This window comes from Neohortaea acidophila, assembly GCF_010093505.1.
Source record: "Neohortaea acidophila strain CBS 113389 unplaced genomic scaffold BDY17scaffold_2, whole genome shotgun sequence".
Taxonomy (NCBI): Eukaryota; Fungi; Ascomycota; class Dothideomycetes; order Mycosphaerellales; family Teratosphaeriaceae; genus Neohortaea; species Neohortaea acidophila.
In genome coordinates this window covers 1,719,451-1,740,275 of record NW_022985511.1, presented here as the reverse complement: position 1 = coordinate 1,740,275, position 20,825 = coordinate 1,719,451, and the positions used below count along the sequence as shown (strand labels likewise).

Sequence of the window (20,825 nt, the reverse complement as noted above, 5' to 3'; positions counted from 1 at the left end):
TCCAAAATTGGACGGCGCGCGACCGATTGCGGCAAGAGCGAGGGTGGTGGTCCGAGCGCTCTATTACGCGCCCTCCAACCTCATGCCACACTCCCAGTCTCATTCGCTACTGCGCGTCGATGCCATCTACCGCGGCGCCTATCCCCCATTCATTGCAGCACGTAGGCCACTCGTGAACGAGGGTGGCCGCGCGATGGTAAGCATCCGTTTCGTCATTGTCTGAAATATCGCCCACCCGCCTCCAAGCGCTGTTTATATTCACCGCAGCACCGCAACTCGCTTTCAATTCTTCCCATTTCCGTTCTTTCTCCCTTTTTAAAACTTTCTTTCTGATTTCCTCGCTTCTTCGTGCTACTGGACGGTGGCTATGTACTTCTTCTACGTCTTGAGCCTCGTTGCGTAGTGCAGTCTAACGCCACATGCCAACCCCTACGAGACCATGCCGCTGGACCGGCCGTCTAGTTTAACAAGGAACGAGCACACACCAACGCCAGTAGTCGCCAGAGCCCTCTCCTCCACGCTCCTGCCGCCGCAGCTGCGCGAAGCTGTACCAAACTGCGCCAAGCAGTGCCTCTCAACATACATTGCTGAAGAGTACAAATGTTCCGGGAATGGCTTCTCATGTTTATGCCAGACTTACAGCTCGGCTGGCTTCACGCTTGGTGAACTCGCATACCTGTGTCTGCACGAGGACTGCTCAAACGCGACTCCGAGCCAGTCCACCGCTCTCTACGATGTCTGCGCTGCTCAAACCAGTGCAGTACTGCCCACGCTCTCGGTCCTCGTTGCACCAACGACGACAAGGCTGGAAACTTCATCGGCAACAGAAACTCAGAGAAGCCTCTCGACCATCTCTTCCGCCACCGTACCCTCATCTTCACGCATCAAAACTTTCCGGGCAAGTCAGACCTTCCACCCAGCTTCCACGCGGGCCACGTCTTCGACTGTTGCCAGTGCGGCTGCTGCCGCTGCTACGTCACGCACAGCAAGCCCGCATGGACTGAACAACTCTCAAACCGTGGGAATCGTAGTTGCCGCATTAGGCGGCGCCGTGCTACTGATTGCTGCCGTTGTGCTCTGGATCTTCTTGCGGCGGCGGAAGAAGCGGCAGGACGACAGAAACGAGACCGAGAAAAACTCTTACGACTTCATCGACAAGCGTCCGTCAGTCTCTCCACCGGCGAGACCCATCTACGATCTGCTTGCCCGCGAGCCCACTTTACCACAACCTCTGGGCGTCCCAATGAATCATGGGGATGCAAACCAGACTTGGCAGCTACCTTCCGCGGAACACCCCTTACAAGTCGACGAACAGCCTACCAATTTGCCAAGGAGTGAACAAGGGCAGCCAGACCCTCGGGCGTTGTCACTGCTATTGCCAAAGAATGCAACTATGGCTCTTTCCCCCAAGCCGCAACAAGTACGCGCCAGAACCGACAATGCTTCAGACTTACTACCACGCGAGGTAAGATCAATCACTGCCCCCCGATTCAACGGGTTTGGTTTGCCTCCGAACCCGCGAGCGATACAAAATTCTCCCGCCTATCAACAACCGATGCAGAGACCGCAACCGTCTGCTGTGCTCCCAGAGCAACTATCGCCAAACGTCAGACCTCCGCCACTGTCTTTGGACATTCCCAGATCTGCAGCCAGACCGGTTCCAAGACCACCTCTGAAGTCTCCCATGAGATCACCAGGAATCCGTGCGCCCCTGCCAAATGCAGGTGCAATACCGTCCACGCGACCACAGCGGGGTGCGCCATCCCCGAGGGCACTTCAGGCTCATGCCGACACAGGCGGAGAAGGATGTGTTTACGAGCAATCAGCTTGGACCCCGCTAGGCTCGAGATCCAGGGATTCTTTTCTGAACTACTACGCCAGCCCGGAGGCCGGCGTGACTACTCCGCCAATCCCGATTGAGGGTCGTCCTTCTCAGTCAAGGGGTGTATCTCACGGACGAAGAGCGGCACCCTCGAAAATCAAGATCCCTGATTCAAGCAGCCTGAGACCGATTGCACAAAGAGAGTCCGCTGGCTCAGATACTTCGTTCGAAAGCACAGATCTCGAAGAACCCGCTCGACCGCATAAAGACCACAAGAAATTCTCTGCGGGACGTGACAGGTCCTTCGCCCAAAGCTCATCACCAATCGCAGACCTACGCTATCCCAAGATCCCAAGGAGCACGAATCAGACGATTCCTCAATCACTTCCCTCCATGCTGGCATCCCCGACAAATCAACAGTCTTCTAGCAATCGGACGCTGCCGAAGCCGTCACCACACGTCTATCGTGCTTACTCGCCGAATCCGCAGAAGCAAGAGGAGGAATGGCCGCTCAAAAGCCCGGTGACGCCCATCCGTCCGATTAACACTGCAAGCCCGTCCCTCAGCGGCTCCACGCTCGCAGCGAAACGCAGAGGCAGTAGCGCGGCGCAAAGTCTTGATCTCCGGCTGGAAATCCCAGGCACCAACTTTGTCCCTGCAAAGGCCGTTTCGAAGCCACTCGAGCATCGGAAGGAACGATCTCGCAATGCTCAAAAAGTGAACTACCGGGACCATCCCTCGGTCGGCCACGGTCAAGCCGTTCGCAACAGTCCGCGGTCGCTCAAAGTCACATCCAACACGGCCCAGTACACTCCACATTCACTGCCACCGCGGAAGTCCAGCTTCGAAGACCCAGGGTGGAGGTCCAAGATGACACCGGAGAAGAGAGGGGACGATTTGTTCTTGCAGGTTGGCGTTGCTACGCCCATGAACACTACATTTGACGTGTAATCACCAAGGGCAGGAGGAGAGGTGTACAAGAGGTTTCTGGTGCGATTGTAGCTGGACGACATGATGATACTGTATTATATGACCATTGACGAGGAGTGTATGATAGTCGAGGACATTAGAACAAGAGTGATATGAATGCGTGTGTTGATTAGTGAAGCGTCTCTACATTATGCTGTTGGTTGGGTAGTCGCGAGATCGTCAGATGGACTGCGAGTCCGCGCGAGTACTGACATTGATGCCCTTTGCCATCCGAAATGCATTAGAGCTGTAGCCAAGTCATCCAACGGCGAGCTTGAATGCTCTTGGTATCTCACATCAGTACCGTACTACCGTCTGCGCTTACTGGCTGGCAGTTCCGAGGCTGACGACTCATAGACTGGCGGTGGAGGCTGAGCCAGGTATCGCGCACGAGCAGCTTCAATCTCCGTCGCCGCGTTGCGCGTGGTGTAAGTTTGGGTACTCTCGGGTTCATCCTCGTCCTCCTCGGTGAGAGCCTCGTCATCGTCAGAGACTGGTTTGCGAGGGATTCGGTCCGTTGCCGTGGGAGGCGCTCGGCAATAGGATCGGGTTCTGTTCCGCCCTCCTAGATCCATGTGTCAGTGTCTGCACTTGCATACCTCATGGAGAGCGCCGAGGCGAAAGTATCTCCAGCGCAGTGGATACTCACGTCAAGCCAGTGGCTGAACAATGGATCTTCAAGCAGCTTTCTTGCAAACTCCGTTTTGGGCGGCGCGATCAGCCCCTTCTTTATCAGCGACTCAACCTTCTTTCGCGCCCGCGACTGTAGTGCCTGGTCTGCCTTGATGGGCTTAGAGTTGACGCCCAGCCCTTGGATAACGGCGTAGTGGGTCGTGACCGAAACCATCTTGACGTTCGGGAAGGTCTTGAAAAGACACTTCACGAACTGCTCTTCGTCAATAGGAGCTAGCTTGCCTTGATAGGGTTGAAAGGCTACTCTCAAATGTGAGCGCGTGGTTGTGCATACAACGTGATTGAGCTGACGTACCCCATTCGAACAGACCCCAGAGCCCAACCATACCCACCGAGGCTTGCGGATCCAGCTCGAAGTACAAATGGAACCATGTCTTCAGTCTCTCTTCTGGAGACAGGCGGGATACGGTACGAGCATCTTTGCGGATTGGAACGTTGTTGGCAATACAAATGTCCAGACTAAGCGCATGGCTAATGAGACAGCCTTCAAGCATTTTCCAGCGAAGACCTTTGATCAGCGGGACCTTGCCAGTACTCGTTGCATCGCCGCTCGGATTCACGCTGATGTTCGGGAAGATGGTGATCAAGAGAGCGAACAGCTCCGCAACATCGATGTTGCAGAGTAGTGGACTTTGATCTACGTCGAATTCGTAGCCACTCATGTCGAAATCGTGCGCCTGTTTGATGTCTGCAGCGTGGAGGAAATGATTGAAACTGCCTTCGCACAAATATTTGCACATCCAGAGTCTTGAACGTCCGGTGGAATCCAGACCTTTCGTCAAGTCCTTGGACGAGGCTTTAGACATGAAAATCAAGCGAGGCTCTTTTTCCGCAAAATGGTTGGACGGGTGCCCACCGCCAGCGTAGCTTGCAGCTTTGCGGCCTTGGAAGACAAAGTCCATCGCAGTGTGGACGGTCGATATGCTGACTGGTTGTCGATAAAGTCTTTTGCGTACGATTGGGCGTGACGATGGTCGTGAAGCGGGAGTATGGAGGATGATGGATCGGGAGGCCAGGAAATAGGAGGTCGAGCAAAATATATCTGGCGAAGTGCAGTACAAGTGCCCGCATTATGTGATACCATGCTCCTAAGCTGTCACCATTCCTTGCGCGGCGCGGCGAATGTTGTATAACATGGCGAATGAGGGCGTTGCTCTCGCTGTAACAGCCGAGCTATACCTCATGGACGGTGGTTAAGCTTGACGCTCTGGTATGTAGACGCTCGCAATCGTCAGCGTAGCGCTCTCATTGGCCGGTGCTGCTACATGCATTGTAAGACGTAAAGGTGTGCTCGCCTTCATTGCATTGGCAAGAAAGAATGATGCAGGGATAACGTACTCAATACAGATTGCAAATGGACACGTCCACCTTAGCTTCTATAGACCTTGTTTCTCATTGCCAAACAGAATGCCGTCGCTCGTCGCCTGCCTCCGAGGTCGCCGCTGGTCCTTGGCCCATTCACTAAGCTGGAAGCACCAGCCACCAGCCACCAGAACTCCCGAGACAACATTCACCAGTCGGATGAACAGTGCAGGGACCGATGCCCATTCCTCGGCGATTGTGAGAAGGATGGGTTCGATATCGAATTTGACAAACACTCCGGGAACTTGATTTTGGGGCACCTGGTAGTGCTGCTCGGTCACGGCGTATTGATTCGTGAAGACTGTATTCTTGCTCAAGCGGCCCGGATATTGGCCGAGCCCGTCTGAGCCTGAGGAAGGAGACTCATGGTACTTGTCTATTTGCTTCAAAGCGCGTGCATCGGTGGTGTAGATGGTGGGGACAACGGAAACGTAGTACTGGTATTTGAAGAAGTTGAACCAGGTGGTGGTGTATGTGTCATCGAGAGGATTGGTAAGAGACGGATAGTATGGCCCGAAGGAGAGTTCGTTGATGTAGTGGGAGAAGTTGAAGGCTGCAGTTGCGGACGGGGTCAGTATCAAATTTGCAGGGAACATACACCACGCCACCTACCACTATGATCCAGATGCTGTCCGTACTCCATATACCCATGGCCTCTGGCGGTAATGTGGAAATCGCCCTGCACCTTGTTCGTGTGCATTGTGCCGTAGATCCGGCAACTGTCGATAGGGTATCCCCTCCACGGCTTCGGCGTCTTCTTGAACTTCTTGCTGTCCGGAGTGGCCCCGAGATAGTCGTGCACATCCTCTTCCAAATATTCTCGGCCATCAGTGCGGGACTCTCGAGCCGGCGCTCTGCGCCCGGGGGCAGGGGCCCATTGAAGCCAGGTGGTAGGGTCGGAGGTCAATGCCTGTCTGGCCATGATGCGATCACCCGAGGCGTCTTGCAGGTTGACGTGGATGTCCTCGCATTTCATCTTGACGACCAAGTCGAGATTGACCTGCAGGTCTCGCCCAACCCCTTGTTCGACGGAGAAGGAGTGGGTGGTGTTGCCGACCCACCAGCGGCCGAGCTCGCTGACGACGAGCCAGATGCTGGCACACATCAGCACCACCGTCCAGACGCCGCCGGTCGACGTCTTCTCCGTGTAGCTCGGCTTGGTCTTGGGAAAGGCATCGAAGGCCTGGACGACGCCGCGCGCCGACTTTGCATCGCCGCCAAAGTCGGACTCGTCGAGACCCTTGTCCGAGAAACCGTTCATGGCAAGGAGAGGCGGTAGGTCCGCAGTGGCAAGGGCGTGTTATCGCGGGAGCATCGGGGGTGGACAAGTCACCTGCAGCAGCCGCCTTCATCAACGTGCGCATACCGTGCGGACAACTTTCAATCTCAGCGCCCGGCGGCTCGGCGGCCCGGCCCACTCTTGCTGGCGCTGGATGGGGCGTCAGGGGCCTCGCGGGCCTTTGCGGGGCTCGCGGACCGGGCCCCACGGGACGGTTGACGGTTGACAGCGGGAGCCGGGGGGGCCTTGGGGGCCTGAGGCCTTGGTTAGCCTCACCAAATGTTGACCCCACCTCACCTTTCCGCACCCTATTGCTCATTCCCGCGTCGTGTCCAACAGGCGACGGCTCTCAAAGGTCCAGACCTTACAGGAGTGCCATCTGTCGGTCCCGTCTGCTATGTGGCTGCCTGCGTGGGGGTGCACCACTCCTCTCGGGACCGCATCGCGATCATTCGTGCCAGCTCACTGTACCACAGTACCAACTTTCGGCCCCTGCTGCTGGGAGATCCTTCGCTGTGTCCACGGAGAAGCCTCCGCGCACGGCACGATTGGTCCAGCAGCACAGCGCGTGCAGAGCCACACCATTCAGCAAGCGAATAGTCTTCTCCTTCCTGCACCTCTCGTATGCATCGGAGACCACCTGGTTGTTGCAGGGGTCTTGCCCCCACGCCTCTTTGCGTCCACGTGCATGACGGAGGCTGGCTTTCCTGACGTGGCAGCTGCAGCTAGGACCTTGTCAGCACTTCTTTGTGCAGCTGGCAGAGGTGAAATGGAAGATGCGACGGCACATAGCGCGATGGTCAAGCTGAGCGGTGCTGCAGCTCATCTTTGCTATCACCGCGCTAATAACAATCTTGCAGATTCTCTCAGCTGGTCTCATATGACTGGCAGGTTGGATGCCACTTTCCCCACCTCGCCGTTCTGTGTCGGCGCAAGCTTGCTCGCAGCCTTCTCGGCTTTGCGCCCTTTTCTTCTCAATGGCATCACAGATATCATGGCGCGTTTCCCCGCCGAAGAAGCTCTCAACCCTCTGCTTGTCTCCCTTTTCTCTCCTGATCCTGTGCTCTGTTACAATATACAGCGATTGGAAGCCAACGTCAACGTATCCCGGCCGTCCCGTGCTCTCCACCGACCCTTGTCGCGGATTCTGCCTTTTCGTTGTTTTGATTTTGTGCAAGTGTTTCTGCTCGGACCTGCTTCCTGGAAAGCCTGTGGCGTGCCGCCGGGATTGATCCAGGATGACCTTTCACACCCGTGAGGACAACGTGGACTCCAGGTACTACTTTTCTGCATATCGTTCAACGCATGCTTCTGTTTCGAGCACATCGTGTGAAGTCTATGCTTTGTCTGCTTTTCGCGTGTTCCCGCTTTCAGGCCAGGCCATCATTCGGACACTGCCTGGCTCATTTGATGACCCCTGTCTCTCCGCAGCGCGAGTCCTCAGATTCGCGACGATGTGGCCGACGTTCATGCCTATGTCAGGGCAGAAATGCTACATAGTCCGGTCTGCTGGCGAGAACACCATCTGGATTCGCCCTTTGGTTTGGTTGTCCAACGATCAAGCCAGTTGGATGAGTTTCGGACCATTTGGATCAGGGATCTCGCACGGGAGCTGCACCCATGAGGATCGCATGATTGAGCATACCAGCTCACGCGGGATGGACCCATGCATGAGATGTGCCCGTTGGACACGATTTTGTTGGACCTACTGCACCTTCTGGAAGAGATACGTCTTTTGTCTTTTGTTGCACTCCGGGCACAACCTTCCGGTGACTGTCTGTTTTATGGGGGCCGAATTCCAGCGGCTTTACCAAACCATTGGAAGCTGTGCTGTGTCCGTCAAGGTTTTGGATCCCAAAAAACTCCTGATGCGCCGCAACGAGACACACTCCTGCAGAGCAGGCTGATTGTTCAGGCCATCTGCAACTCCGTTCGAGCCCCTGTCTTTCTGTCTTCCATGATCGGATCGCGCATCGGCTGGCTGCTGTACTACGATCAATTTTCCCAGCTGGACTTTCTTGGTTCGTACGACCAGCTCAATTATCATGCGGACAGAGCATTATCGACTGATACTACGCAGAGAGCGTTGCGTTGTTGCATTGTTACGTTGCTGCTTTATGCATTTGCCTTACATGGCTTTTGAGCACACACTGACCACACCTGTCGTTCAGCGAGGCCGCCTACCATCATTGCTGGCCTGAGGCTTTGGTCCGCTACGACCTCCTTGACCTCCAGGAACAACAGCAGCCCATTGGATTGTCGTTTTCGGAACCCTCGGATTGCGTTTCTGACTCTTCTTCATTGGATTCCCCTGACATGAGCGGATCTACATTGAGTCCAAGGTCGTCGCCAGCCGATTGGACGATTGGACATGCAATGGACCACAGCACGCTGCAGTACCCATCCCCGGATGATGGATTTCCCCTTGATATACCGTTCCCGGAGCTGGATCCTCAAGTACCGCGTGTCGGCGCATGGCCATATGTCCTCGATGGATCTGTAGACCTAGGCGTCTCTCCAGATTTGAGCTATGCTTGTTCGCCGAATTTGAGCTATTCAAGCCAAATTGACGCGACTCGCCATGTCCCCTCCGAGTTTGAGGCGATACTACCTTCTGTCGGCTTTTATGGCATGCCCTCTCCAGATCAGGATGACCAAGCCGCATTGACGTTCTGCCACGCTGAGCCTGCCGGCCAAGTGAGTCCGGACTATGCGATCCACTATGTTCAAGGTCCGAATGGACTATGTTCAAGGGTTGGCTCTTGCCATGCCTCAACATTCTACACGGAACCGATCCCTTTGGATGACGCGCGGATGGGCCAGGCTCCACATCCCAGCAATGGTGGACCTCATGCGCATATTGCAGCAGTGCGACCCATACAGCCGCGACCCAATACCCTTGATTGCTCTGGTCAACCGACCTATGGATCGCAGCGTCCGCTCAACCCACACAGCCCCGGGTCCTACGCGTTGCAGACTTCCGTGGCCAGAGATGGCAACAATGTTGGTGACTGCCGCAGGATGAAGAAGGAACCTACCCAACGCGCCAGTAGTACCGGTTCGGCCGCACCTGCTGTGAGGGCCAACGCTTGCATCCATTTGGGAGACGGCGAAGCATCCGTGGCGGAGCGTTGGCCACATTCAACCTACAAGCAGGAGCCCTTCGAAATTGTTGAAAATCGCACCAACCTGAATGCAGACTCTTGCCACGGCCTGGATGCCGTCGAGCCTCTGTCGGCAAATCGGGGACGAGGCGTACGGAGACCCGTGAATGGCATGGTTGATCAACCGATCGTTGGACCATACCCGCGAGGCCAGAGCAACCAAGCGGCCGAGGTTGATGAAGCTCGTCACCGGACGCATTTCCACTATCGCGTGCAGCCCGGCCGAGATGGACTTTACCGGTGCCCATATAAAGACATGGAGGGCTGTCAGCACAAGTCCACCAAACTCAAGTGCAATTACGAGTACGAAGCTCCGTCCCCCCTTGGCTTTGGTCCGATCGTATCGTGCGCTGACTCTGATCATGTGCCTAGTAAATATATCGACTCGCACCTGAAGCCCTTCCGCTGTAACAAGGACGCCTGTCAGACTCAGGCGTTCTCCTCTACCGCCTGCCTCCTGCGCCACGAACGGGAAGCACATGGGATGTACGGGCACGGCGAACGTCCACACCAATGCTATTATGCCGGCTGCGACCGGAGCCAGCCTGGTAACGGCTTTCCGAGGAGGTACAACCTCTTTGACCACATGAAACGCATGCATGACCACAAGGAAGACACCGCGAATCCCTCACCGGCCGGTACGGCGTTGGGGAAGGCGGCAATCCAGTCGAAGAGCCGCGGATCCAAAAGGAGGCCTAACAGTCCGTTGGATTCAGCCCAGCCGGCTCAACGTCCCAAGCCCAGGTCTTCGCGCGCGTTGAAACCCCCAACGCGCCAGGGTGGCTACCCTCCAAACTCCGCGTGTCGGTACTGAGTTCACGGAATGAGGACCATTGTGCGGACCGCAGATGTCGGGCTCTTGTGTGACATGCACGTCGGGCAAGGAGACAGTTCGGTACTGTATCACTGAATGAAAGTTGACACATTGTTTGAATTTCTGAAGAGTTGAGCAAGGTGGAGAGTTGGATTGCGTGGTGATAGTATGTTGCATCGTAGCGTTCTTTTCTCCATACGTTGACGGCAATTCAGACAATCACCAGGGAATTTTGAAGAACGCAAGGCAGGTGTATACCTATATTGGCGGTCGTAGCATGTGCCATGCAGAGAGACCACCGGCGGTGGAGGTGAAGCAGAAGAGTCCTCAGGCATCAGGCACATGCAACAACTGAAGCACGCACCGGCGGCGAAGCTTACCTAAGCCTGGACGGAAGCTCAAGATGCCGAGGGACTTGCCACTCTCGTTCTTGGAAACGACTCATGTTCGTTTCAAGTTTATTATTGCGTCTTCGCTCCGCCACCTTATATGCCACCGTCTTACCACCGTCGTCTCCTCGCCCTTGCTCGACACATTCAACCGGCTACGCAGTCTATCGGACCACATCAACCGCATTCCTTCCACAGGTTCGCACAGACACAGACACTCGCAACGATGGCGGCCAAGCCAGACACTTTCTGGGAGTTCAAGCCCAAAGATAAGAAAGGCAATGAATACTCCCTGCAAGACCTGCAGGGCAAAGTCGTGCTGGTTGTCAATACAGCCAGCAAGTGTGGCTTCACTCCTCAATACGCCGGCCTGGAGAAGCTCTACAAAGGTAAGGCCTGGGTTTGCCTCTGCTTGGATCCACGAGTTGACATCCACAGAACTCAAGCCCACGCACCCCGACTTCGAGATTCTCGGCTTCCCCTGCAACCAGTTCGGCGGGCAAGAACCTGGCAGCAATGACGATGTGCAGAACTTCTGCCAGGTCAATTACGGCGTTAGCTTCCCAGTGCTCGGCAAGACGGACGTCAATGGAGGCAACGTCGAGCCTGTGTGGGAGTGGATGAAGAAGGCCAAGCCAGGTCTCCTGGGGATGCAGAGGATCAAGTGGAATTTTGAAAAGTTTTTGATCGGCAGGGATGGCAAAGTGGTGCAGCGCTGGGCCAGCACCAGCAAGCCGGAAAGCTTGAAGGCGACGATCGAAGAGGAGTTGAAGAAGGGCGCGAAGCCCACGCCGACGAAAGAGGCGCCTGCGCCTACTACGAGCTAGGAATGTGGAGGCACATGAGCTGGGGGGGGGCTAATTGAAAGATTAAGTGCATGCAGTTGTTACGTGATGATACCCGATTTCTTTCGATGCACTTCCGACTGCTCGTTCCCGGCTCACGCCGTCCCTGGCTAGGGTGAACAGTCAATTTCCCGACTGCCAGCGTGGCAATCATTCCAGTCAGTGCAATATCCACCGCTGTGGTAGAATGTGATGGATTGGAATTCGACATCAAGTCCTTCACCGGCACCGATAATTCAGATCTCCTTCCACGACCATCCATATCTAAACTCGAACATATTGCCCCAGCTTCATAGCCGTCTTGTGGAGCTCTCGGTAGACGTCATCCCAATCCTCCTTCGACTCCGCTCCGTCATCGCCCTTGACATCTTTGCCCTTTGGCATCAGCATCACCACACTCGTGGGTCTCTTCGTGGCTCCGGCCGCACCCAGCTCCGCTCTGCTCGGAAGGTAGACGTAGGGAATGTTGTGGTCCTCGCACAAGACGGGAATGTGTGAAATGACATCCATGGGGCTGATGTCGGCGGCGAGTACGACAATGCCATTAGGGAGGGCGGTCGCGGAAGTGGAGGGGGTGGCTAGGGGCGATTTTCGAATGCATTTGACGACTTCTTTCACCCCGCGTTTGAGTGACTTGTGTTTCGCCGCTGTGCAGATCGCATTAGTCTCCGTAGATCTCTCCAGTTCGTGTCTTGTTCAAAGAATGACAAACCTTTCTTGACACTGCGCAGCACCTTTTTCTGCGTCTTGTCGTCGCACATTGGATTCGCGAATGGAACCATGGCGGCAAGAGGGACGGCCATCTTTACGGCCACTGGCTTCTTATCCTCGTCCTCATCGTCTTGTTCCTTGACGACAGCTACTGCAGCATCGGAGGCGGCACCCATCACCACATCACCATCGCCGGACTTTCGCTTCTTGTCCTTCTTTTTCTTCTCCGCGACCACCTCCACCTCGTCTGCCTCGTCCAGCTTACGCTTCTTGTCCTTCTTCTCCTTGCGCTCTTTCTTGTCTGCGTCGCTCCTGTCTTTGGCCATGGCGATGAGTTGGTACGGAGCGTGGGGAGTGTACGGGTGGAAGAGGTGTTATGTGCGAGGCATTGCGGATGAAAAAAGCCGGAAGCTCTTGCAGCCTTAAGCTTTGCTTGGCGACGGATGCACGGCTTAGGTAAGCCACGGGGAAGTGCGCGAGTCAGGCAAAGCATTCAAGTTGCGATGATGCTGCTGCAGCTGCCTCACGCCGTCAACCAACCACTGCCACCGTCAACCCCCTCCGCTCTATGGATAGCCGGTCTACGCCAAAGAGCAGGCTGTGGCACCCTCTGGTGAGCCAGCTACATCGCCCAACCTCTTCCTTGATCCAGAGTAAGTGGCGCCTCTTTTTCTGGTTAGACTTCCAACACAGGTCACACCTGGGCATCAGCTTCGCCATGTCTGAGATGTATCACCATCCACTCGCACTCCCCTCGCACCCTGTCCTGATTCCTCCACCCCACCACTCCCGCATCCATACTCCTGTTACATGACTTAACTCCTCCAGACTCCAGCAGTCCATGAGTTCGGGCCGACTGGTGTTGAACGGCGTGGACGAGCCAGCCGCTGAGGCGAGCAGCTCCTCCGCGCCCAGATACTCTCCCGACTCGAACAGTCGCTACAAGGTCCTGCTCCCCGATGACACAGACACGGGCGACACTACAACCCACATCATCAACTCCCTCGTCAACCCCGCCACCGTCCCCATCCGCACGAGCTCAAGAAGCAACTCCATCGGAAACGGCGACAAGACCTCCAGTCCCACAAAGACGCCGCGTAAGCACAGGAGTATGGCGTCGGTGCCGGAAGAGCACCGCAAACGCTATCCCGAGATCGATGAAAGAGAATGGATGGCTCAAGGTCGGTCGCCCAACCGCAACACCATCGCAGCTCTGCCAGCCGTCTCCAACGCCTTCGCCGCCCCGGCCCTGCAGTCTGATCCCCTCCACAGCGGCGTCGGCGCAGATCTCGTCTCCGGGAGATCCTTGGGCTGGAGTGGCGAGAAGGAAAACATCCTCAGGTCTCCCTACAATTACCTCGAATCGCATCCGGGCAAAGACATCCGCTCACTGCTCATCACCGGCTTCAACACATGGCTTCAGGTCCCGCCCTCGTCCCTGCGCATCATCACGGGCGTGGTAGCGATGCTACATACGTCTTCCCTCCTCATCGACGATGTCGAAGACTCGTCTTTACTGCGCCGGGGAATTCCAGTGGCTCATAGCATCTTTGGGACTGCGCAGACCATCAACAGCGCCAACTACGTCTACTTTTGCGCTTTGCAGGATCTGCTGAAACTCAACAACCCCGAAGCCGTGCGCATCTACACCGAGGAGCTCCTCAACCTGCATCGAGGGCAAGGGATGGATCTGTTTTGGCGTGACACGTTGACATGCCCGAGCGAAGACGATTACCTTGAGATGGTGGGCAACAAAACCGGCGGCTTGTTCCGTCTCGCCATCAAGCTGATGTGCGCCGAATCGCCGTCCTACAACTTCGCCTCCAGTGGCCAGCGAGCGGCGGAAAGCGATCAGGTCGATTACATCCCGCTCGTCAATACCATCGGCCTTTTGTTCCAAATCCTCGACGACTACAAAAATCTGTCCGACACGGTCTACACCGCCAATAAAGGACTGTGCGAAGACCTGACCGAGGGCAAATTCTCCTTTCCCATCATCCACGCCATTCGCTCCGACCCCAGCAACCTGGTGCTCCTCAACATCCTGAAGCAAAAGACGCAAGATGATGATGTCAAGCGATTCGCGGTCAACTATATGGAGAAGACGGGCAGCTTTTCATACACGCGCCGGGTCATCAGGGGCCTGAATCGGAAGGCTGTCCAGCTTGTCGACGAGGTCGATAATGGCAGGGGTCGGGGCGACGGCATTCGAGAAGTGCTTGACAAGCTTTCCGTCGATCGAAGGACGCATGAACGGAACAGTCAATCGATGGGTTGATGGACTACCGCGATCTCTTTGTGACGTTGTTGGATGTACGCTGACGATGTATGGCTGTTGTCAAGTTGTAATGTGTATTTCAGGCACCTCCTGTAGTCTTTAATCGTGCTCCTTCGAGCATCCGCCTGATTATGCACGGTATCATACCCCATCTGGGCCCGATGGAATGGACGTGAGGGGCAAGGCTGAATGTCAATTACCTGAGCTTCACCAACCGAGGCTGATGTGGGATGGAGCTCTGTCCCTCTTACCCAACCACCACAGATCCACCCGTTGTACTCTATTCGACCGGAGCTTCTTCAATACATATCTACAATGGCAGCCCGCGATCCCGAGCCAGAAGCCGTGCAGGTCTCGCATCCGGTCCCCGGAATCACGGTCATCGCCATCAACCGCGCGCATCGCCACAATGCAGTCAACACCGCCACTGCTCTCAAGCTCTACCAGGCCTTCATCGACTTTGAAAACGACCCGGCGGCCAGGGTCGCGATCTTTCATGGCCAGAATGGAACCTTCTGCGCCGGCTACGACTTGCACACGGTCTCGGAGTCTCCCACCCTGTCCGCGCCCATTCCCAACACTGACCCGAACGATGCTTCGAGGACGCCCGGGCCAATGGTATGTTGACTCTCCAGCTGGTTTGCATGCTCGCAGCACTCAAGGCTCGCTAGGGACCTAGTCGTTTGCAGATCAAGAAGCCCGTCATCTCCGCCGTGGCAGGCTGGGCTGTTGCGGGAGGCACGGAGCTGAGCTTGATCGGCGACATACGAGTGGTGGAAGAGGATGCGCATTTCGGCATCTTCTGTCGCCGATGGGGCGTGCCACTACTAGATGGAGGAGTCAGTGCTTCCCCTCTGTCGTTTGAGGAAAAGGAGAATTAACGGGTTGCCAGACCGTCAGACTGCGAGCGATCGTCGGGCTGGGAAGGGCGCTGGACATGATCCTGACCGGGCGCCCGATTGGGGCACAAGAGGCTCTTGCCATGGGGCTTGCCAACCGAGTAGTCCCGAAGGGCAAGGCGGTACATGCTGCGCTCGAGATTGCCCAGCAGCTGCTGAAGTTTCCGTACGAGTGCATGAAGGCTGATCGGGACAGTTGCTACAACGCCACGTACAACGCGCGGAGCCTGGAGGAGGCATTGAAGTTTGAGTTCGTTGGAGGGCTGGATTGTTTGAGACGCGAGGGAGTCGCCGGTGCTGGGAGGTTCTCTGGTGGAGCTGGCAGGTCGGGCGACTTTTCGAAGTTGTGAGGATGCTTGCATCGCCATCGCAACGTCCAAGATGGGGGACGCGCTCTCAATGAAGAACGATGACCGTTACGCGCTAATGTCAGATTACACGTAAATAACAAGCTATGCGCTCTCCTTGATGACCTTGTTCAACGTCGACACATACTCCTGCACTTCCTTCGCTCCCTCGAGCTGCATGTCCCGCCGCTTGCCTTCAATGACGATGTAAGGCACGGCGTCAACCTGATTGCCCGCCTGCTGACGAACGGCCATCTTCACCTCCATCAGCCCTTCATCCTTGTCCTCGATGAACTTCTTCGCTTCGCCCTCGTCGACTCCCGCCTCCGTCGCCGCCCGTAGCAAAGTGTCGTCGGAAGATGGATGTCGCTCCTCCTCGAAGTACTGCCGGTACAAGCTGTCCACAATCCGGTCTGCCGTCTCCGGCCCCTTGGTTTCTTGGTAGTGCTGAATCAGTCGGTGCGCGTGCGTGGTGTTGGCCACGGAGCCGCCGAATTTGAACTTGATGTCCTCGGGCTCGCCGTACGACGACATGACCTTGGTGTACTTCTGCATCAGGTCGTCGCTGTTGTTGTAGCGGAACGTCTTGTACCATTCGTATTTATCCTGGCCATCTTGCGAGGCCTCAGGGAACAGCTGGTAAGGCTTGTAGACTGTGGTGAATTTGACGGGACAGTCTGCTGGGAGTTGAGACAATGCCTTGGAGAGCCGGCGTTTGGCCAGGTAGGTCCATGGGCATATTGTGTCTCTGGGCTCAAGGTCAATGCTGCAGCAGTTTCATGCCGATTCAACGGGCACCGCTTACAGGGTAAACTGGATCTCTGATTCGTAGACCATCTTGTCGTCGTCACTAGTTAATGAATGGAGAGTAAATGAACAAAGGTCGAAGGGAAGTTTGCCACTGTGGTTGGATTTCAAATTCACTTTGGAGAACCCCACCTTCCTTCCCGAGACGGGTAAAATGACGCGGAAGCGGACCTGGCAGATCTTTTGACAAGTGCTTCGCGGTCGCATGTCCAAGACTGAGATGCGCACACGAATTCGTCGATTCGATGTGTCAATTACGTTGCTGGGATGCGCTCGCTATGAAATTACGCCAGAGACCGTCTACTCGACCCCTCTCCCACCGTATCCAGCCTCTAGACGCCAATCGCTTTGCAAAACTCGCCCGCTGCCACGCGCACCGAGCAGCATTATAAGCAGATACGGGGTGTCTCAGTCCCATCAATCCGTGTGCCGAAACCCACGCTACGAGTTCAGCTCGACATAGTTTCCTACCCCCATATATTAGCGGTTGTAGTGGACGGGACGAAGCGGTACGACTCACCGGGAAACTGCCCTTGCCTCGTTCCAATCCGTCCAACCCACCACTCGTTGACGTTCTCCGTCCTCTGCACAATCTCAATGACGTCTCCCGTGTTGAAGGTCAGGTCGCCTTCGGCCTGCGCTTCGTACGGCCAGATCGCCGTCACCGTCTCCGCAGCCGGGGCGCCAGAAAGTCTACTCGGTTTCGGTTTGGGAGGGGGAGGCTTGGCCTTCGCCGCTGCCACCATGCTACTGCCTGTGCTGGCCGATCGGCCGAGGTCGCCGTTCGGGGAATACGGAGGGGGAGTGTCGTGAGAGCCGACCGTTAATCGCCGGGTCGAAGGGACGGAGCCGGTGGGAGAGCTTGTCCGCCCATTTTCCAGCGCGAGTTTGCTCTGGAATTTACTGGGCGGTCGCCGCTGCCCGGTCGTCTTGAATTTGACCACGGGAATTGCTTCCACCTGCGCCTGAACGTCCCCCCGCTTCTCCTGGAAGGCGTCCTCGATGTCACGCGTGAAGTCGAAGTAGCCAATGTCGATGGCCTGCATCTTCTCGTGCAAGGTGTAGAAGACGTTGAGCTGCATGTAGTAGAAGGATTGGAATAGCGGCTGGATGAACTCGCGCTCGTATTCGAACAGTTGCGGCAGTTCCAGCTTGAGGAGGTTGTTGAGATCTTCGTATTGCTGCGTGGCGTCTTCGTAGGCGTTCTCGGTCTTGTAGAGAGCGCTCTCGTCCTTTGCCGAGCGATCCGACTTGTCCTGGAGCTTCTTCAACTTGTTCCTCTCCTTGTCGTAGTCCAGTTGCTTGTGGTCTCTTTTGACGGTCCATTTGCGCGCAACTTTCAGGATCGCCATGAGTTCATCGGCCGGGGCGACGATGCGGGTTTGGATGAGCTCCAGCTCGGGCGCCAAACTCTCCTTCAACTCTTGCACGAGCGTCTGGTACTCTTCGCATGCGCGAATGCCCTCTGGATTCCCGACGTCGTCGACGAAGGAGTTGGGATCGCTCGCTCGGCCGGAAATGGGCTTGTATATCTCTTCCACCGCCTTGGCGAATTCAATCTGATGGTCTAGCATGTCGTTGATGGACTTGAAGTACCGCGAACTTTCGTCGTGCAGCTTCTTGGTCTCGGTTTCGAGCTCGGCGAAGCGGCGCTCGGCGTCCATGAAGACGGCATCTTTGGTGATTTCACCGAGATTGAACTTCTGCTTGAATTGTTGCGGTGCCTGCGGTTCCGGCGTGAGTCTTGGCCCACGATGTCGGGCGCGGCTGGGCTGATACTCACACGGTGCACGCCTTTCGAAAAGCCCTTCCAACTCATGTCTGGCCCGCTCTTCGTGGTTCACCACGTCGTGGATCGGAGAGCCGGGCCACAACACGCACTCCCTAGTCCAGGCAACGCGACTCGGACTGTGACACTCGTGTGCCGGTAGGGCAGGGATGAAGTGCGTGAATTTCCGCACGCGTGGTCTTGAATCCGGAACGCGGCGCGTTCTGGCCTCGTAGCGCGTGCGTGGAGTCGGTGAGTGTGATGAGTGCAGATTCGTTGTGCTTAGGGAGTCCGATGCAGGCTCGTGCGTGGGGGGAAGGGGAAACCTCGCTGCCTTGCAGTCTTCCACACGTTCACCTTGCTGCCAACACCACCGTTCGGCCCGCCCGCGTACGTCATCCGCGCCGTCCAGTCTTCACCAGCGGCGCGGAATCGACGGGAACCGGCTGACTAAGAAATCAGTCATCCCGTCCCTCCCAGCCGTCACCGATATCAATCTAATCTCACGAACAAACTCTGGCTCGAGCACGATTCTTTCCAGCCTCTATCATCACCACATCAGCGACCATGTCTCACACAGCACCCAAGGCAGCGCGACAGGCACTGCGCCAATGCAGTCGCCGCGTCGCGACCGCTTCATCTCCCGCCGCCACCCATTTCCCTCGAGCATGCATTCTCGCTCCCACTCGGCGGAATTACGTCTCGGAGAGCAGCCCCAAGCAAGCAACGGTCACCGTGGAGAAGACTATGCAACAGGAGCAGAAGTCGTTCATCCAGCAAACTGGCCTGGCTTCCGGCCAAACACAGCTGCCCGCCTCTGGGATGGGTGGCGAGGCGGCGATGAGTCCGTCGGCCGCCATTCTGAAACAGGCCACCGTCATGGATGAAGGCACGCGGCCCATCTACCTCGACATGCAAGCCACCACCCCCACCGATCCACGAGTACTCGACGCCATGCTTCCCTTCTTCACCGGCCTGTATGGCAACCCCCACTCTCGCACACACGCCTACGGATGGGAGACGGACTCGGCGGTGGAGCAGGCGAGGAAGCACGTCGCCGACCTCATCGGTGCAGATCCCAAGGAGATCATCTGGACGAGCGGCGCCACCGAGAGCAACAACATGGTCATCAAAGGCGTTGCGCGTTTCTTCAAGAAGGGCGGCAAGAAGAACCACATCATCACCTGCCAGACCGAGCACAAATGCGTGCTGGATAGCTGTCGGCATTTACAGGACGAGGGCTTCGACATCACCTACCTGCCCGTGCAATCTAATGGCTTGATCAACATGGAAGAGCTGGAGAAGGCCATGCGGCCGGAAACGTGTCTCGTGTCCATCATGGCGGTGAACAACGAGATTGGGGTGGTGCAGCCACTTGAAGAGATTGGAAAGCTTTGTCGCAGCAAGAAGATTTACTTCCACACAGATGCAGCGCAGGCCGTGGGCAAGATCCCCATCAATGTGAATGAGATGCATGTGGACCTCATGTCGCTTTCCGGACACAAAATCTACGGGCCAAACGGCATCGGAGCTTGTTATGTGCGACGGCGGCCAAGGGTCAGGATCGACCCGATCATCTCGGGTGGCGGCCAGGAGCGTGGCTTGAGATCAGGCACCCTAGCGCCGCCGCTCATCATCGGCATGGGCGAGGCGGCGCGAATCTGCAATGAGGAGATGGAGGTACGTGTTTCCCTTCGCTCGTCTCGTGTTTCCTCGAATGATTATATGCTTTACACATGCATGGCTTTCTGAGCTGGCGTCTTGACCGACGCACTCGGCGTGCTGAACGCAGCAGATTTTATGATTGCGCCCCTTCCCTCTCACTTGCGGCGATCTTTCACTTCCGCGAGCACGAGCTGACTGTCCGTCCAGTACGATAGCAAACGCATTGCAGCACTTTCGACAAAACTCACCGACGGTCTCTTGGGAATGGAGCACACGTCGCTGAATGGTGATCCATCTCACCACTACCCCGGCTGCGTCAACGTGTCGTTTGCATACGTGGAAGGCGAATCGCTTCTCATGGCGCTCAAGGACATCGCCCTCTCCTCCGGCTCGGCATGTACATCTGCATCTCTCGAGCCGTCGTATGTGCTGCGAGCACTGGGCAACAGCGACGAGAGCGCACATAGCAGCATCCGATTCGGAATCGGCCGGTTCACGACCGACGCGGAGATTGACTACGTATTGAAAGCCGTACAGCAGCGCGTGTCATTCTTGCGAGAGCTGAGTCCTCTGTGGGAGCTGGTACAGGAGGGCGTGGATCTGAACACGATTGAATGGTCGCAGCATTGAACGGCGGACTGACATTTATGACTAGGTGTGCTTCGAGGGCGGGCGGGCGTCGTTGCTTATTCGGGCTGGGCGCGCTACTCTTCTTCAATGTAAAAGCTTTATGAACTGGTTGTGTATAAACCTCAGTGACCTTCGTATCACTGCCTTGCGTGTATCAATTGATTCCGTCATGTACCTTACCTCGCGTCTGTCCTCGCTGTTGCAAGGCTGAATGACGTGGACTTTTTGGCGTTGGAGGCAACCGCTTGCTTGGCACAATGCTTGACCTCACGTTCGTCAATCCTCCACTCTCCGCGGACAAGCTCGCAGACGTGCCGCTGCACCCAACGCTCCACCTGCGCCCTAACGACTGACGAGACCATGCGGCCACCGAAATGATGCGA

At 56.3% G+C, this 20,825-nt stretch overlaps 13 protein-coding genes across 13 annotated transcripts; 8 read left to right on the top strand and 5 right to left on the bottom strand.

Moving 5' to 3' along the window:
* The first annotated feature begins 123 nt into the window (after positions 1-123).
* BDY17DRAFT_292011 (uncharacterized protein) lies at positions 124-2,912 on the top strand. Its single transcript, XM_033732753.1, has one exon. The coding sequence runs from the start codon at positions 440-442 to the stop codon at positions 2,771-2,773; it is 2,334 nt and encodes a 777-aa protein (XP_033593301.1). The 5' UTR covers positions 124-439; the 3' UTR covers positions 2,774-2,912.
* On the bottom strand, positions 2,894-4,623 carry BDY17DRAFT_84699 (uncharacterized protein). Its single transcript, XM_033738766.1, has 3 exons — positions 3,780-4,623; positions 3,441-3,724; positions 2,894-3,356 (listed from the first exon to the last, which is right to left on the bottom strand). Exons 1-3 carry the CDS (start codon positions 4,384-4,386, stop codon positions 3,084-3,086), a joined length of 1,164 nt encoding a protein of 387 aa, XP_033593300.1. The 5' UTR covers positions 4,387-4,623; the 3' UTR covers positions 2,894-3,083.
* BDY17DRAFT_84706 (endoplasmic reticulum vesicle transporter-domain-containing protein) lies at positions 4,585-6,259 on the bottom strand. Its single transcript, XM_033738767.1, has 3 exons — positions 5,459-6,259; positions 4,823-5,399; positions 4,585-4,745 (listed from the first exon to the last, which is right to left on the bottom strand). Exons 1-2 carry the CDS (start codon positions 6,105-6,107, stop codon positions 4,861-4,863), a joined length of 1,188 nt encoding a protein of 395 aa, XP_033593299.1. The 5' UTR covers positions 6,108-6,259; the 3' UTR covers positions 4,585-4,745; positions 4,823-4,860.
* Positions 6,260-6,334: 75 nt separating this feature from the next.
* BDY17DRAFT_84695 (uncharacterized protein) lies at positions 6,335-7,579 on the top strand. Its single transcript, XM_033738765.1, has 2 exons — positions 6,335-6,406; positions 6,465-7,579. Coding segments are annotated over exons 1-2 (921 nt in total). The 5' UTR covers positions 6,335-6,404; the 3' UTR covers positions 7,384-7,579.
* A 465-nt stretch (positions 7,580-8,044) lies between these two features.
* BDY17DRAFT_292006 (uncharacterized protein) lies at positions 8,045-8,316 on the top strand. Its single transcript, XM_033732752.1, has one exon. It carries the CDS (start codon positions 8,083-8,085, stop codon positions 8,266-8,268), a length of 186 nt encoding a protein of 61 aa, XP_033593297.1. The 5' UTR covers positions 8,045-8,082; the 3' UTR covers positions 8,269-8,316.
* A 1,290-nt stretch (positions 8,317-9,606) lies between these two features.
* Positions 9,607-10,541, top strand: BDY17DRAFT_292003 (uncharacterized protein). The gene has a single exon (XM_033732751.1). The coding sequence runs from the start codon at positions 9,774-9,776 to the stop codon at positions 10,101-10,103; it is 330 nt and encodes a 109-aa protein (XP_033593296.1). The 5' UTR covers positions 9,607-9,773; the 3' UTR covers positions 10,104-10,541.
* A 7-nt stretch (positions 10,542-10,548) lies between these two features.
* On the top strand, positions 10,549-11,379 carry BDY17DRAFT_292002 (thioredoxin-like protein). Its single transcript, XM_033732750.1, has 2 exons — positions 10,549-10,881; positions 10,931-11,379. Exons 1-2 carry the CDS (start codon positions 10,593-10,595, stop codon positions 11,317-11,319), a joined length of 678 nt encoding a protein of 225 aa, XP_033593295.1. The 5' UTR covers positions 10,549-10,592; the 3' UTR covers positions 11,320-11,379.
* A 222-nt stretch (positions 11,380-11,601) lies between these two features.
* On the bottom strand, positions 11,602-12,140 carry BDY17DRAFT_246703 (50S ribosomal protein L30e-like protein; the record flags this gene model as incomplete). Its single annotated transcript, XM_033730750.1, has 2 exons — positions 11,602-11,984; positions 12,050-12,140. 2 exons carry the CDS (start codon positions 12,138-12,140, stop codon positions 11,602-11,604), a joined length of 474 nt encoding a protein of 157 aa, XP_033593294.1.
* Positions 12,141-13,219: 1,079 nt separating this feature from the next.
* Positions 13,220-14,326, top strand: BDY17DRAFT_245769 (geranylgeranyl diphosphate synthase 1; the record flags this gene model as incomplete). The annotated part of the gene is made up of 2 exons (XM_033730662.1): positions 13,220-13,854; positions 13,897-14,326. The coding sequence occupies 2 exons, from the start codon at positions 13,220-13,222 to the stop codon at positions 14,324-14,326; spliced, it is 1,065 nt and encodes a 354-aa protein (XP_033593293.1).
* A 158-nt stretch (positions 14,327-14,484) lies between these two features.
* BDY17DRAFT_84630 (ClpP/crotonase-like domain-containing protein) lies at positions 14,485-15,755 on the top strand. Its single transcript, XM_033738764.1, has 3 exons — positions 14,485-14,944; positions 14,998-15,165; positions 15,219-15,755. Exons 1-3 carry the CDS (start codon positions 14,642-14,644, stop codon positions 15,573-15,575), a joined length of 828 nt encoding a protein of 275 aa, XP_033593292.1. The 5' UTR covers positions 14,485-14,641; the 3' UTR covers positions 15,576-15,755.
* BDY17DRAFT_343578 (thioredoxin-like protein) lies at positions 15,678-16,466 on the bottom strand (the record flags this gene model as incomplete). Its single annotated transcript, XM_033738046.1, has 2 exons — positions 16,378-16,466; positions 15,678-16,320 (listed from the first exon to the last, which is right to left on the bottom strand). Exons 1-2 carry the CDS (start codon positions 16,407-16,409, stop codon positions 15,678-15,680), a joined length of 675 nt encoding a protein of 224 aa, XP_033593291.1. The 5' UTR covers positions 16,410-16,466.
* On the bottom strand, positions 16,466-18,542 carry BDY17DRAFT_291993 (uncharacterized protein). The gene is made up of 3 exons (XM_033732749.1): positions 18,163-18,542; positions 16,900-18,103; positions 16,466-16,846 (listed from the first exon to the last, which is right to left on the bottom strand). Exons 1-3 carry the CDS (start codon positions 18,196-18,198, stop codon positions 16,821-16,823), a joined length of 1,266 nt encoding a protein of 421 aa, XP_033593290.1. The 5' UTR covers positions 18,199-18,542; the 3' UTR covers positions 16,466-16,820.
* A 127-nt stretch (positions 18,543-18,669) lies between these two features.
* Positions 18,670-20,677, top strand: BDY17DRAFT_291990 (pyridoxal phosphate-dependent transferase). Its single transcript, XM_033732748.1, has 2 exons — positions 18,670-19,827; positions 20,020-20,677. Exons 1-2 carry the CDS (start codon positions 18,715-18,717, stop codon positions 20,440-20,442), a joined length of 1,536 nt encoding a protein of 511 aa, XP_033593289.1. The 5' UTR covers positions 18,670-18,714; the 3' UTR covers positions 20,443-20,677.
* Positions 20,678-20,825: the final 148 nt, after the last annotated feature.

Bases quoted from the DNA above. Each gene is read 5' to 3' on its own strand.
- BDY17DRAFT_292002 (XM_033732750.1), top strand. From the start codon at position 10,593: ATGCCACCGTCTTACCACCGTCGTCTCCTCGCCCTTGCTCGACACATT. The intron at 10,882-10,930 runs GTAAGGCCTGGG...TGACATCCACAG, and splicing joins CCTGGAGAAGCTCTACAAAG to AACTCAAGCCCACGCACCCC.
- BDY17DRAFT_292003 (XM_033732751.1), top strand. From the start codon at position 9,774: ATGTACGGGCACGGCGAACGTCCACACCAATGCTATTATGCCGGCTGC.
- BDY17DRAFT_291993 (XM_033732749.1), bottom strand. From the start codon at position 18,198: ATGAGTTGGAAGGGCTTTTCGAAAGGCGTGCACCGT. The intron at 18,104-18,162 runs GTGAGTATCAGC...CCGGAACCGCAG, and splicing joins TTTCGAAAGGCGTGCACCGT to GCACCGCAACAATTCAAGCA. The intron at 16,847-16,899 runs GTGAGTCGTACC...ATATGGGGGTAG, and splicing joins GAGGCAAGGGCAGTTTCCCG to GAAACTATGTCGAGCTGAAC.
- BDY17DRAFT_84699 (XM_033738766.1), bottom strand. From the start codon at position 4,386: ATGGACTTTGTCTTCCAAGGCCGCAAAGCTGCAAGCTACGCTGGCGGT. The intron at 3,725-3,779 runs GTACGTCAGCTC...ATTTGAGAGTAG, and splicing joins CTGGGGTCTGTTCGAATGGG to CCTTTCAACCCTATCAAGGC. The intron at 3,357-3,440 runs GTGAGTATCCAC...ACATGGATCTAG, and splicing joins TGTTCAGCCACTGGCTTGAC to GAGGGCGGAACAGAACCCGA.
- BDY17DRAFT_84630 (XM_033738764.1), top strand. From the start codon at position 14,642: ATGGCAGCCCGCGATCCCGAGCCAGAAGCCGTGCAGGTCTCGCATCCG. The intron at 14,945-14,997 runs GTATGTTGACTC...AAGGCTCGCTAG, and splicing joins CGAGGACGCCCGGGCCAATG to GGACCTAGTCGTTTGCAGAT. The intron at 15,166-15,218 runs GTCAGTGCTTCC...ACGGGTTGCCAG, and splicing joins TGCCACTACTAGATGGAGGA to ACCGTCAGACTGCGAGCGAT.
- BDY17DRAFT_292011 (XM_033732753.1), top strand. From the start codon at position 440: ATGCCGCTGGACCGGCCGTCTAGTTTAACAAGGAACGAGCACACACCA.
- BDY17DRAFT_291990 (XM_033732748.1), top strand. From the start codon at position 18,715: ATGTCTCACACAGCACCCAAGGCAGCGCGACAGGCACTGCGCCAATGC. The intron at 19,828-20,019 runs GTACGTGTTTCC...CTGTCCGTCCAG, and splicing joins TCTGCAATGAGGAGATGGAG to TACGATAGCAAACGCATTGC.
- BDY17DRAFT_292006 (XM_033732752.1), top strand. From the start codon at position 8,083: ATGATCGGATCGCGCATCGGCTGGCTGCTGTACTACGATCAATTTTCC.
- BDY17DRAFT_84706 (XM_033738767.1), bottom strand. From the start codon at position 6,107: ATGAACGGTTTCTCGGACAAGGGTCTCGACGAGTCCGACTTTGGCGGC. The intron at 5,400-5,458 runs GTAGGTGGCGTG...CCGCAACTGCAG, and splicing joins ACAGCATCTGGATCATAGTG to CCTTCAACTTCTCCCACTAC.